Raw genomic sequence first — 12,281 nt, 5'->3', positions numbered from 1 at the left:
ATCTTGTACCCAGAAGACCAGAGGATGATAGAAACATGAGATAGATGCAGGACTTGTCCTGCCTGGTATGTGCAGAACCCCAACCAGGCAGTAGTAAGGGACTGTCACTAACACGTATCTACCAATGGTTCTCAAACAACTTCTACTTTATTTTTCCTTTCATTCTCTTCCTCTTCCTCTCCACCTTCACTTTCACCTTGGTCAACCTAAGCAGGGTAAAATATCTATCGTATTCATAGAGGAAAAAAAAGAAATTGTGGATAACAAAATTTGGAAAGGAACAAAATAATAATCAAAATGGTAATAGGGCAGAAGTTACACACCAAAGGATAGGACAGCAACTCAAGACCAACTCTAGATAACTTTGATGATGACCTGATCACCGGGAGTCTTTCCTGAAAGCTCCAATTGTTTGCATGCCTACCAACACAGAGAGGCTGAGTAACATTGCCTAAGGCTATAAGATGTCCTGGTTTCTTAAAGTAGTGAATTTGAGTCCTAAATAAACTCCAGTTATCTGGTGATTTTAGATTGCAAATGCTCACGTTTATAATGCTTAATAGTTCAATTAGTAGACCATTAGTAACTACCACATAATGATAAGTAAAAACTGAAGTCAACAGCATTGCTTTGAAGGTAAGCATTTTCATGTTGAGTTTGCAGTCCCTCTCAAAGAACCCTTTTAGTCTTTTACTTTATACAATTAAATCAGAGAGATGGATGGGAAGAGAAGGGAAGAGGAAATGGGGCAGCTAAAACATACGAATAATAAGCTATATGAAGCTCCATGAAGCTCCATGAAGGAATTATCATGACATGCTTCCCTGCCCATCCCATATCCTAGAGGTGGATCAGAAATCAAAGAAACAGGGACTGAGGAGATAGCTCAGTTGGTAGAGTACTTGCCTTGCCACAAGGCCCTGGGTTCAATCCCCAGCACTGCCAAAAAAAAAAAAAAAAAAAAAAAAAAATCAAAGAAACAGCTGGGCATGGTGATGCATACCTATAATCCCAGCGGTTTGAGAGGCTGAGGCAGGAGGATTGCAAGTTCAAAGTCAGCCTCAGCAATTTAGCTAGACCCTTAGGATATCTGATTTTTCCTTCCTTTACACTCCTCTCTGTCAGGGCAGTCATATTTCTATGACCCCATGCCATCATCCACTGCAAGCCCTCATCCTAACTCACACTTGCAGTCTGACCAGAACTCAGCTTTGCTCAGGGATCTCTATTCCATCAACTTCAAGTGAAGTTCCTGCTCACTTTGAATAATTCCTCAAGCATCAATATCGGTACTATTTAGTGACTTGCTAATGCTCATTGTTTCCTGAATGTCACACAATTTTTCAAGATAAGGAAAATTCTCCACATTTTATAAATGAGAAAAGGAGACTCAGAAGTCGGATGCCTCATAATGACAGCAAAACGAAACAAAACAAAACACAAAAGAAGTCGGACACCTTGCTTAAGACCCTGACCTACAAAGAGATAGAAGCAGCTCTCCGGCCGTGTATTTGGCTGGTGTGGAAGCCTAAGCAGTTTTCCAACAAAGGATCTACCCTGATTCCTCAGCACCATGCCCAGAGTATGATGCTTACTCTCTATGATTGCCTCCTTGGGCTGTTCCTGCCTAAAATTGAAGTTCCTGTAGTTAGCTCTGTTCACCTCAGGCTTGCCACCAACTCCTTTTGGGACAGGACTTTGCTTTGGCTTTAAACCTTGGCACTTCCTTTTCTGTGTTTATTTTTTTTAAATATTTTTTTAATAATTCTAGTATATATATATTGCTGGGTGGTGGTTTACACCTGTAATCCCAGGGGCTTTGTAGGCTGAGGCAGGAGGACTGTGGGTTCAAAGCCAGCCTCAACAACTTAGCAAGACCCTGTCTCTAAGTACAATAAAATAAGAAGGGCTGGGGATGTGGCTCAGTGGTTGAGCACCACTGGGTTCAATTCCCAGTACAAAAAACAAAAAAGAAACAAACAAAAAAATTCTAGTTTATAATTTCAAAATTCACACAATATTGAAACTTTAAAAATTGGAAGTAAAAAAGTCTCCTTTACTCTCCTGATCCAATACTATGAATAAAACTACTATTAACCATTGAGTGAATTTTTTTCAGACTTTTTCTATATGTATTTAAATGTGTGTGTGTGTGTGTGTGTGTGTGTGTGTGTCTATGTTTAGGAAGTTCTTCTGACTTATCAGAGTTCTGCAGTTGGTGTCTCCTTTTTCTAAATCATTGTCCATTCCAGATTGTTAGACGTAAAAGGATAAGATAAATGTATTTTTAAATTAATCTGTGCTGCACTTGACCCAAAAAGCACTTATTCTTGATGAATTTAGAGGAGCACCTGTGTTGGGGAGGGGAATTGGAAGGCCAGATCCCTCTAGAGAGATTCCAAAGTCACTAAAAGGGGGAAGGCACGTGAGCTACGGGGAAGAGACGCAGTGTATGATAAGCTCACAAGCAACTGGCTTGACCTGCAGGATTGCACACAGTCCCCAGGCTGTGAATCACTCGTGTGGATTGTCTGGTGGCCTGGGGAGGGAAGAACATGGGTGGCGGGAGGCAGCAGGGCGGAATGTGGGCTGGGCCAAGTTTAGGATTACAAGTGCCACACTTTAAATAGCCAGCACCTTCCCCTTCCCCCTAGATAATTCTTCTCCCCTGACTGGACTTCTGGCAGCGACTTCACTAAGGTTCGGAATGTTTTCTTTTCTTCTTTTTTTCTGTTTCTGGTCTCAGACAGCAGTTTAGTGGAATTCATAGGACCTATGACCAAAGGATTTTTGATTTTCTCCTAGAAAATGTTTCTGACACTTAGGTGGGCATATGCAGACTGTATGCTATTTTCTTGACTTTCTGAAATTTGAGTGGTTGATAACTTAAAAGGGACAATGTAAGTTGGAAAAAGAGAATGCTAGATTGAGAGGAAAGACATTTGGGTTCAATTCCCAGAAAATGAAGGTTTTCTTCTCTGCGAAATGAGATAATGGTCAACTCTTCAACAGAATTGAGAGAAAATTTTAAAAATAAAATAAAATTGAGTGCCTGATATTTACTACATGAAGAAATATCTCCTTATTTAATCCTTATAGCTACGTATGTCACATCATTCCCACTTCTACAGATGAGCAGACTAAGGCTGAGTTATTCATTAACTTCTCTGAAGTCATGCAGTGGTATGAGAAAAAACTAAGAGTTGAAACCAGGTTCCTCTGATTCTACGCTCATGTCCTTTCAACTGTAGCATGCTACCCCTGGGAAGAACTGCACTGAGGACAAGGGAAAGGACTACTGTTTCTCCTAGGGCCTGGGAGGGTGAAGAAGTAAAGGGAGATGGCTTTCCATCACTGGAAGACATTCACCAGATAGCTGGTAAGGGAGGCCCAGCATCAGCACTAGGCTTTTGTGAACTGTCTCAAAAGGACTGAGGAACTCTCTTAGGGACAGTTGCTAGAGTCTTCTTAAACCACAAACAATCTTTGGAGCCCATTCCTAATTTATCAAATGAGCAAAGTTACTTCTGTTTCCTGACCTTCTCTCTGGATCCCTTGGTAGCTCCACTGAGGAGGAAAAGCCAGAGCAGAGCTATGGCCTGAAGGAGCTCCTGCTGGGAAAGTTGTTAACATGAACTCTTTCTGAGGCTTATGAAAAAGTCCACCTGCCCACTTCTCTACAAGAGGGGCCACTACATCAAATCAGTGTGGGGAAGTCATTAGAAGACACATCAGACATGCTGATAAACTTAGGCAGCCAGTGTAATTCAAGAGTGTAATTGGAAGAGCAGGAGGGACAGAGTGGGTTCAAGTCATAGCAGTGCAATTTGCTGGCTATTTGGCGACAGTCACATTATTTCTCTCTCTCTCTCTCTCTCTCTCTCTCTCTCTCTCTCTCTCTCTCCTAGGGATTGAACCTAGGTTGAACCTAGGGATGCTTAGCCACTGAGACACATCCCCATCCCTTTTTAATTTTTTTATTTTGAGACAGGGTCTTGCTATTTGCTAATGGCCTTGCTAAGTTCCTGAGACTGGCTTTGAACTTGTGATCCTTGTTCCTCAGCTTCCTGAGTTGTTGGGATTACAGTTGTGTGCCACCATGCTCTGCACATTATTTAACTTCTCTGAGCAGCAGCTTCCTTATTTATAAAGTGGCAGTATTAATACTTACATCTCAGGGTTGTTGTGAGAATGAAATTATTATTTGGTGAAATCCATCCTTATTTAATCCTTGCAGCTATGTATGTCACATCATTCCCACTTTCACAAATGAGCAAACCAAGGTTGAGCTATATTCATTAACTTTTCTGAAGCCAGGCAGTGGTATGAGACTAAAAGCTAAGGGTTGAAACTAGGCTCCCCTGGCTCTATGGCTCCTGTCCTTTCAACTGTAGCATGCTACCTGTGAGAAGTATATAAAGTGCCTATTTTTATAGTAGTTGCTCACTAAAGTGAGCAAGATCCAATCTTAACCTTGATCCCAATAGCAATCTAGGACATTTCTGACTGTGAAAACTTAGAACTATGACTCTTTATTCTTCTATAACAGATTCCTACATTTGTCATCACCAAAACAAAACAAAAATAAATCCTTAGTTTATTTTTCAGAAAGAAATGGAGGAATAAGAACCTGGATAGCTCAGCTTATCTTGTTCAAAGTCACTGGTGTAACTCAATAAAACATGTTCTTTGATGAAACTAAAAAATGTAGATAAGCAAAATATTATTATAATCCATCCCCTAAGAGAGAAACATTTTGGTGTATATCCTAATTGTTCAATTCATGTAAATACTTTATAAAATATTTGTCAAAAATAATTATGTCATAAATACTGTTTTACTTCATATAGTGTAAATACCCTTTTATTATTTTAATTTTTTTATTTTTATTTTTTTGTTTTTTGGGGTATAGGGATTGAACCAGGGGCACTCAACTACTGAGCCACATCCTCAGCCCTATTTTTCTGTATTTTATTTAGATACAGGGTCTCACTGGGTTGCTTAGTTCCTCGCTTTTGCTGAGGCTGGCTTTGAAATTTCAATCCTCCTGCCTCAACCTCCTGGGCTGCTGGTACCTTTTTGTTTCAATATACTTTTTGCAACAAAGTTTTTAATAATTATAAAGTAGTTCATTGTATATATCTGTCAATTTATTAACCCATCTGCTGTTTTTGAACATTTATATATTTTCTAATTTTTTTGCTGTTATAAAAAATGAACAGGCTAGATACCAAATCTTTTACCCACAGTCACTATTACTTCCTTAGGGTAATTGCAAGGAAAATTAATGACTTTGAGGATATGTAAAATCTCACCCTTTCAATGGTCTCCAGAATACAGAATAAAGAAACTAAAGCACAAGCTAATCCAGCTGTGGCAGGGGTAGGGTGATAGTGAGAACTAAGATAGCCAGAGGCTGTGATTCCTTCTGTGCTCCAAAGCCCAAACCCAAGAGAGCCTGTGTCGTGGAAGAAAAAACTGTCCTTCAGTATCAATGCTTTCTTGCTAAAATGAGAAAGGAATATAATATCTCAGTAGTTGTTACCCAATTCTATCAATGAGAGAACATGGGTCTACATACAAAGAGAAGGAATTTACCCTCTTCCAGTGCATTTATTCTTTTGGACATTTTCTGGTGCAGGGAGGAGGCTTTCCTTTTGGGGTTTCCAACAGTAACAGAACCTCCCACTTGTTTTCTAGGTGGGATGGATAGCAGGGTCTCAGGCACAACCAGTAATGGAGAGACAAAACCAGTGTATCCAGTCATGGAAAAGGCGGAGGAAGATGGCACCCTGGAGCGGGGGCACTGGAACAACAAGATGGAGTTTGTGCTGTCAGTGGCTGGGGAGATCATTGGCTTAGGCAACGTCTGGAGGTTTCCCTATCTCTGCTACAAAAATGGGGGAGGTGAGAGCCACTGCACCACCCCACCCACTCCCAGAAGGAGGATGATTCCATCTCCTGCACTCACTGCCCCTTTGGGGAGTCCCATAGGTGCATAGAATGCTGAAACTGGAAGGACCCTGAGAGGTCATTGAGGACATTCTGCAGGAAACAGACCTAAAACAATTATGTGAGTGTTCTAGGGCTCTTTTTTATAGCAGGGCCTCATAGAAGTATGAAGACAGGCTTGGAACAAGATGGATCAAGATTTGGATTCTGGCTCTGCTACTTTCTGTGTGATCTTGAGAAAGTTGCTTAAGCTCTCAGAACCTCAGTGGATGCTACTATAAATACCTGCTTTTCAAGGTTGTTGTAAGGATTAGAGTTAATGTATGTAAATAGTAGCTACATTGATGATGATGTTGATACCAAACTGACCTGTAGTCTTGAGATTCCTCAGTCTTGGTCTTGTGGCTTCTCCCTACTCATCAGGCATCGTGATATTCCTGAAGCTATCCATTGTTCAACAGCCACCAATATATAACTTTTGACCTCAGTGGCTCTTTAAAAATTTTCTCACTGTAAACGTGTGTGTACATGCATGTATGCATATTGGCTTCTCACTGACTTCTAGTGCAGCCTCTTGGACTAACTCTGTCATCCCCAGAGCAGTGGATGTCATTCTGCTATAGCCAACCCACTTTCAGGGAATTCCACATTCCTGTGGGAAGACCCAGAGGTATTTCCCAGATACTTAAGAGTTTTGGATAATCAGCATGGTTAGGAAGATCTCCTGTTGATGGGTAAAGCTTACAAGGAAGGGGTTGGGAATTCTGGTACTGGTTTTGTAGCGAGGCTGCAGCCTATAGGAGTGGGCATTTCATAGGCCACGAGGATTAGAGGGTACTCTAATGCAACACCCACCCTTTTTTCAGGGAGTAGGTGCCTCCAAACCCATCAAGATTGATTCTCCCAGAGATTTTAGAGAAAGAAAGCACCATGCTAGTGTGGAGGTGGAAGTTCTGAGGGAGAACACAAGAGATATGTTCTGAGACCATAGAGTCTTATTCCCAGGTTTGTGGGTTGAACCTGGGGTTGAAATTTAACTTGTATTTTTTCAGAGTGTGGGAATGAGCTAAGATGTCCTTTCTCCCTAGGAATTTCTGGCTAGTGGCCTGAAATCACAGGACTTTGTTCAGTCTGCACTGTGAGGGAAGGAGGGAGTCTTCAAACTTCTTCTGTAGCCCTGGACAGATGTTTGTTGAGGAATTTGGGCCAGAGCACCTTCCCTTTAGAGAATTCAGTGGAGGGATGAGGTTGGCCCAGGGCACATGCAGGAGTTGGTGACTAAGCTGGGCAATGGGACTCTGTATCTGGAACTTAGTAACCAGCTTAGCTCCTCATGTGGCAGAAAGATTAGGAGGTGAGCAGCTTTCCCCAAAGCCTCTCTGGAATTGGGTAAGGATTGGCCTGGGAATTAGTAGGAATGGCATGAAGAGATGGGAAATAGTGATGTACAGGTTTAAAGCAAAACCTCTAGGCTGAAGAAGGGGCAGTAAACTGGAGCAGTGACAGGAGCAGCTTCATTTGTCTGGAAACTTTGGGGTCCAAGTTCTGCAACAGCGTTTTATGGTAAGTTTGTGCAGACCTGAGAATATGCTGGCTCTGTCTTGCATCAAAATTCAGGGACAGGAAGAAAAGATTACCTGTGGCCTTTGGTTTCTCCCATGGGTGCTTGTGTGGGAAGGTGGAGGCAGTTAGTAGGGTGGCTGCTGAGGTTTCTTCCTCCCCTGAATAGAGCCTGCCTTTTATACACTGATCCCAACAGATAATTGAATCATTGTTAGGGTTCCTCAGATTTAGTCAGGTTCTTTATTTAACCCTTAGGCCACCACTCACAAAATTTCATCCCCTGATCCAGCATGAGGCCTTAGCATGCCTCCTCTCTATTTGCTGATGGATGACAGCAGCTGGAGAGAAGTATTGTGAAGGACTTTGGAGCTACAGGTTAGTGCCCAAGTTTGTTCTGAAGGGCATGAGTCATCCAGGGCTACTGGGTGAATTAATGAAAAGGCTCCTTTGCCAAGGATTGATCAAGAATATGTATGGTCTTTAGGGGAAAGTAGACCTGCCTATTTTCTGATTTTTGATGTTCCTTTTAGTTACCAATTAACTCCCCTCATCTCCCAAGGAAAACAAGCTCCTACAGAGAATGGACCTGAGCAATTCGATTTGTCATCTTTTTGCCAAAAAGAGATTGAGGTCTCTTTCTGAGAGAATCTTTTGCGGCTGATTTGGGGTAGGAACGTTAAGACAATGGACAGCATTAGATTGGTTTGACCCCTTTGCTCCTGGTTTAGTGATTTTATTTAAGCTCATAGTTCCAAGACTGTGGCTTGGGTTCATGGGGATGACAGGGATGTTCTGAACAAGTTCTGGGGAAGGATGCTGGGATACTCCAGGGATGTACCAAGCCCAGAAAATGTATTCTACCAACCTCCTTCTGGGATCTTGAAGTAACAGATTCACACAGTCACTTTTGTACTTGGGGGAACTTTATTAGTAATAGTATTTTATTAGTATTTGTTCAGTGAGAATGTCAGGGATAAAAAAAAAAGTCCCTAAAGCAAGTTTTAGTTCTATACTAAAAATATAGGTGATGTCTTTTTGTTTTTTTTCAGCTTTAACATTTGGTAGATCTAATTTGATATGAGTTCCAGAGCAGGGAAGGGGCTGTTGCAAAATGGGGAAGTTGAGAGAGTATTATAAGAAGCCCATCTCAGATAAAAAGCAACCAGTAGGATTTTCAGGGACATTGGTGGAGAGATGCCCACCTCAGTCATCTCCTAGGTAAATACTCTCCCAGTGTCCAGGACCCCCATCTACCTCCACGTACCTGCCTCACCCTAAAGGCTTTCTGAAGTCTTCAGTCTGTCACTTGAAGAAGCACACAGCCAACCAAGCCCTGACTTTCACAGTCATTAAACAACAAATATCCATTGAGGTATGAATTCTAGGGAATATATCTATAAACAATAGACCAAGGCCTAGTCATTGTGGGGCTTACATTATAGAGGAGGGAGACAGGAAATAAACAATTAGCATAGTAAACAAGTATCATAGACTTTATATCAGAAGTCAAGGAGTGCTGTGGGGAAAGACCAAATAGAGTTAGGTAAGAGGGATCAGGAGTTGGGGTGTGGGTAGTGGCAATTGTAAAAAGCTTGGTCAGAGGGGGCTTCATTGAGAATGTCTGAGCAGTCTTTCCAGGAGTGAGAGAGTTAGCCTTAGGATATAGGGGGTGAAAGTTTCCAGACAAAGGAAAACAAAGGTTTAATGGTCCTAAACAAGAGGTTGAAGGTCTTGTTTGAGAAGCCCCAAAGGGGCCAGTGAGCCTGGAGCAGGAGAAGTGAATAGAAGATGTGGTTAAGAAGTAATGGGGTCGGGGTTGTGGCTCAGTGGCAGAGCGCTTGCCTAGCATGTATGAGGCACTGGGTTCGATTGTCAGCACCACATTTAAATAAATGAATAAAATAAAGGTCCATCAACAACTTAAAAAAAAAAAAAGTAAATGCAGCATGGGGGTACAGACCAGGTGGGGCCTTGCTGGCCATTGTGAGACTACAGCCCTTAGCTGGGACCTCTCCAGCAGAACACCTGGGACCATGACCTGGCCAGGTGAAGTCACTGCAGAATGTATGACAGCTGAACTTCTCAGAAAGAGGCATCTTGGAGGGGAAGGGCAGTAATAAAATGAATCTTAGTTTTAGACTATAAGGAGAGAGAGGAGAAGATGAATAGGGGCAGCAATGTAAAGAGGACTAAGTGAAAACCATAGCCTTGATGCTGTTTGTAGGTACCAAAGAATAAAGAGAAATGAGACTTTTCTTCTTAGAAAAGCAATAGGCGATATTTTAGTAGTACTTGACAATTGTTACAATTTTTAGTGAATTATTCAGTGACCACTATTGGTCAAGCTATTGTCGATTAGAACACATAAATGTTCATGTAGGCTCTCTCTTGTTGCTCATGTAGAATATTAGTTTCTATCTTTAAAAAGCAGCTGGGACATTACAGTGACACTCCTTTTGAGAGGAGTAACCAACTGAACAATTCCTTTCTAGGATGGGAGTGTGGTCTGTCCTATCTCATGGGGGGAAAAGTCAGCAGATTTTAGAATTTTGAGGAGATTAGCTTGGATGATATGGGAGTATGGGTAATGTGAACTCCATTCTTCATCTCCAGGACTAACTCCATCTTTTGATAGTGAAGCCTGAGGGAGCGGAAGAGGAGGAGTGCCCTTCAGGACTCTCTGAACTGCGCCTGGGTCCCTCTTGGGTTCCATCTCACCCCTGGTCCCTTCTATGCTTCTAGAGCCAATAGTTCCTCCTGGCAGGTGTGGACTCTGTCCCTGGAGGCAGGTTGCCTGATGCTGATGAGGCAGAGGAGGAGGGGAGCAGAGCTGACCATGGGACCCATGCAGTTAAACATTGTCTTGGTTTGTTGGGAAACAGCAGGCAGCAGAGACAAGGGGAAGGGCTTGAGATGAGTTGATAAGCCTTTCTGGCGTGATTGGGTCTCTCAGCCAATATGTTCATATCAGCTACTGACAGGTTCTGTCTTCCCTAATGTTTCCTGCTTATCCAACACATCAGATCAATTTATGGACTTATTAGGATGAATTGTTTACAACCTTCATTTCTTCACCCTCACAGTAATCAAGTGCCCCCTTGGTACCTGAATTATGGATGTGTAGACTACTTCCAAAGTAGAGATTTGGAAGAAGATTTAGAAGGTGAAGAATATGAGAAGTCTGTTCCCCTTTAATATAAACTACACGTATTTAAAGTGTACAATTTGTTAAAGTGACTTACATATACACTCACAAAACCACTGCCACAATCAAGATAATGAACGTATCCATTACGCCCCCAAGTTTTCTCCTATCCCCTCCTAACACCCTTCCACCCGCTGCTATGGCATCCCAATGCAACCACTGATCTGTTTTCTGTCATCACACATTAGTTGTTTTGCTTGGAATTTTATATAAATGTAAGCGTTAACTGTGTACTTGTCTTTATTTAGTTTCTTTCACTCAGCATAATCATTTTGAGATTCATCCATAGTTTTCTTGTGTCAGTAGTTCATACCTTGCCATTGAGACTTCTTTATATATTCAAGGCACAGTCTTTTATCAAATATACCTTTTGCAAATATTTTTTCTCATTCTGAGTCTTGTCTTTTTCCTTTTCTTGGCAGTCTTTTGAAGAGCAGGCATTCTAAGTTTTCATGAGGTCCAGTTTATCACTGTTCTTTATGAACTACTTTTGGTATCACATAAAAAAATCTTGTCCAACATATAGCCTTATATTTTCTTCCAGAAATTTTACAATTTAAGGTTTTACATTTTGGTCTATGATTTATTTTGAGTTGATTTCTTTAATACAGTGAAGTTTTGAATTGAAGTTTTGTTTCAGTGTATGGATGTTCACTTGTTCCTGCATCATTTGTTGAAAAAGCTATCCTTTTTCCAATGAATTCCCTTAATGTCTTTGTAAAAAATAAATTGTCCCTGGGCTGGGGAGATAGCTCAGTTGGTAGAGTGCTTGCCTTGCAAGCACAAGGCCCTGGGTTCAATCCCCAGCACCACAAAAAAAAAAAAAAAAAAAAAAAAAAAAAAATTGTCCCTATATGTGTGAGCCTGAGGTTGAACTCTCTTTTGTGCCATTTATCTATTTGTTTAACACCAATAACATACCATCTTAATTTCTGGAGCTTTATAATAATGTAAGTACTAAAGTTGAATGGAGACTAAAATTTCTTCTTTTTCGAAGTTGTTTGGCTAGAATTTTAGAATCGTTTTGTCAATTTCTATCAAAAATTCCACTCAGATTATGATTGGGATTATAGTCTATCAATCAATTTAGGAAGAAATGACATCTTAAGAATATTGAAACAGGTCTCAAAGAGATATTTGCACATTCCATCTGTAATAGCATTGTTCAAAATAGCCAAGAGGTGGAAGCAACCCAAATGACCATGGATGTATGATTGGATAGACATAGACATATGTTATATGCATACAATGGAATATTAGTTAGCCTTAAAAAGGAGAGACATCCTATCACATGCTGCAACATGAATGGACCTCCAAGACATTATGGTAAGTAAAAGAAGCCAGTCACCAAAAGACAAATATTGCATAATTCCATTTGTACAAGGTATCTAAAGTAGTCAAATTGATAGAAGTGGAAAGTACATTGTGATTGCCAGAGGGTTGCAGGGGATTGAAGATTGGGTGTGGAATGTGAAGTGGTTTAATGGATGTAGAGGTTCAGTCTTGCAAGCTAAAAAAGTTCTGGAGATTGGATACACTACAATGTGATTAAGCTGAATAC

The 12,281-nt window shown here is 41.0% G+C and overlaps 1 protein-coding gene across 1 annotated transcript in view; it reads left to right on the top strand.

Annotated features, from left to right (window-relative positions):
- The first annotated feature begins 2,672 nt into the window (after positions 1-2,672).
- Slc6a13 (solute carrier family 6 member 13) overlaps positions 2,673-12,281 on the top strand; it is a 38,386-nt gene continuing 28,777 nt past the window's right edge. The window contains 2 exon segments of the mRNA XM_047549447.1: positions 2,673-2,700; positions 5,701-5,907. Coding sequence (XP_047405403.1) covers positions 5,706-5,907 — 202 coding nt within the window. The 5' untranslated portion in view covers positions 2,673-2,700; positions 5,701-5,705.

Source organism: Sciurus carolinensis, chromosome 4 (assembly GCF_902686445.1).
Source record: "Sciurus carolinensis chromosome 4, mSciCar1.2, whole genome shotgun sequence".
In the NCBI taxonomy this organism is placed as follows: Eukaryota; Metazoa; Chordata; class Mammalia; order Rodentia; family Sciuridae; genus Sciurus; species Sciurus carolinensis.
Note: the sequence above shows the minus strand (reverse complement) of the source record. Positions and strands in the feature narration are given on the sequence as shown.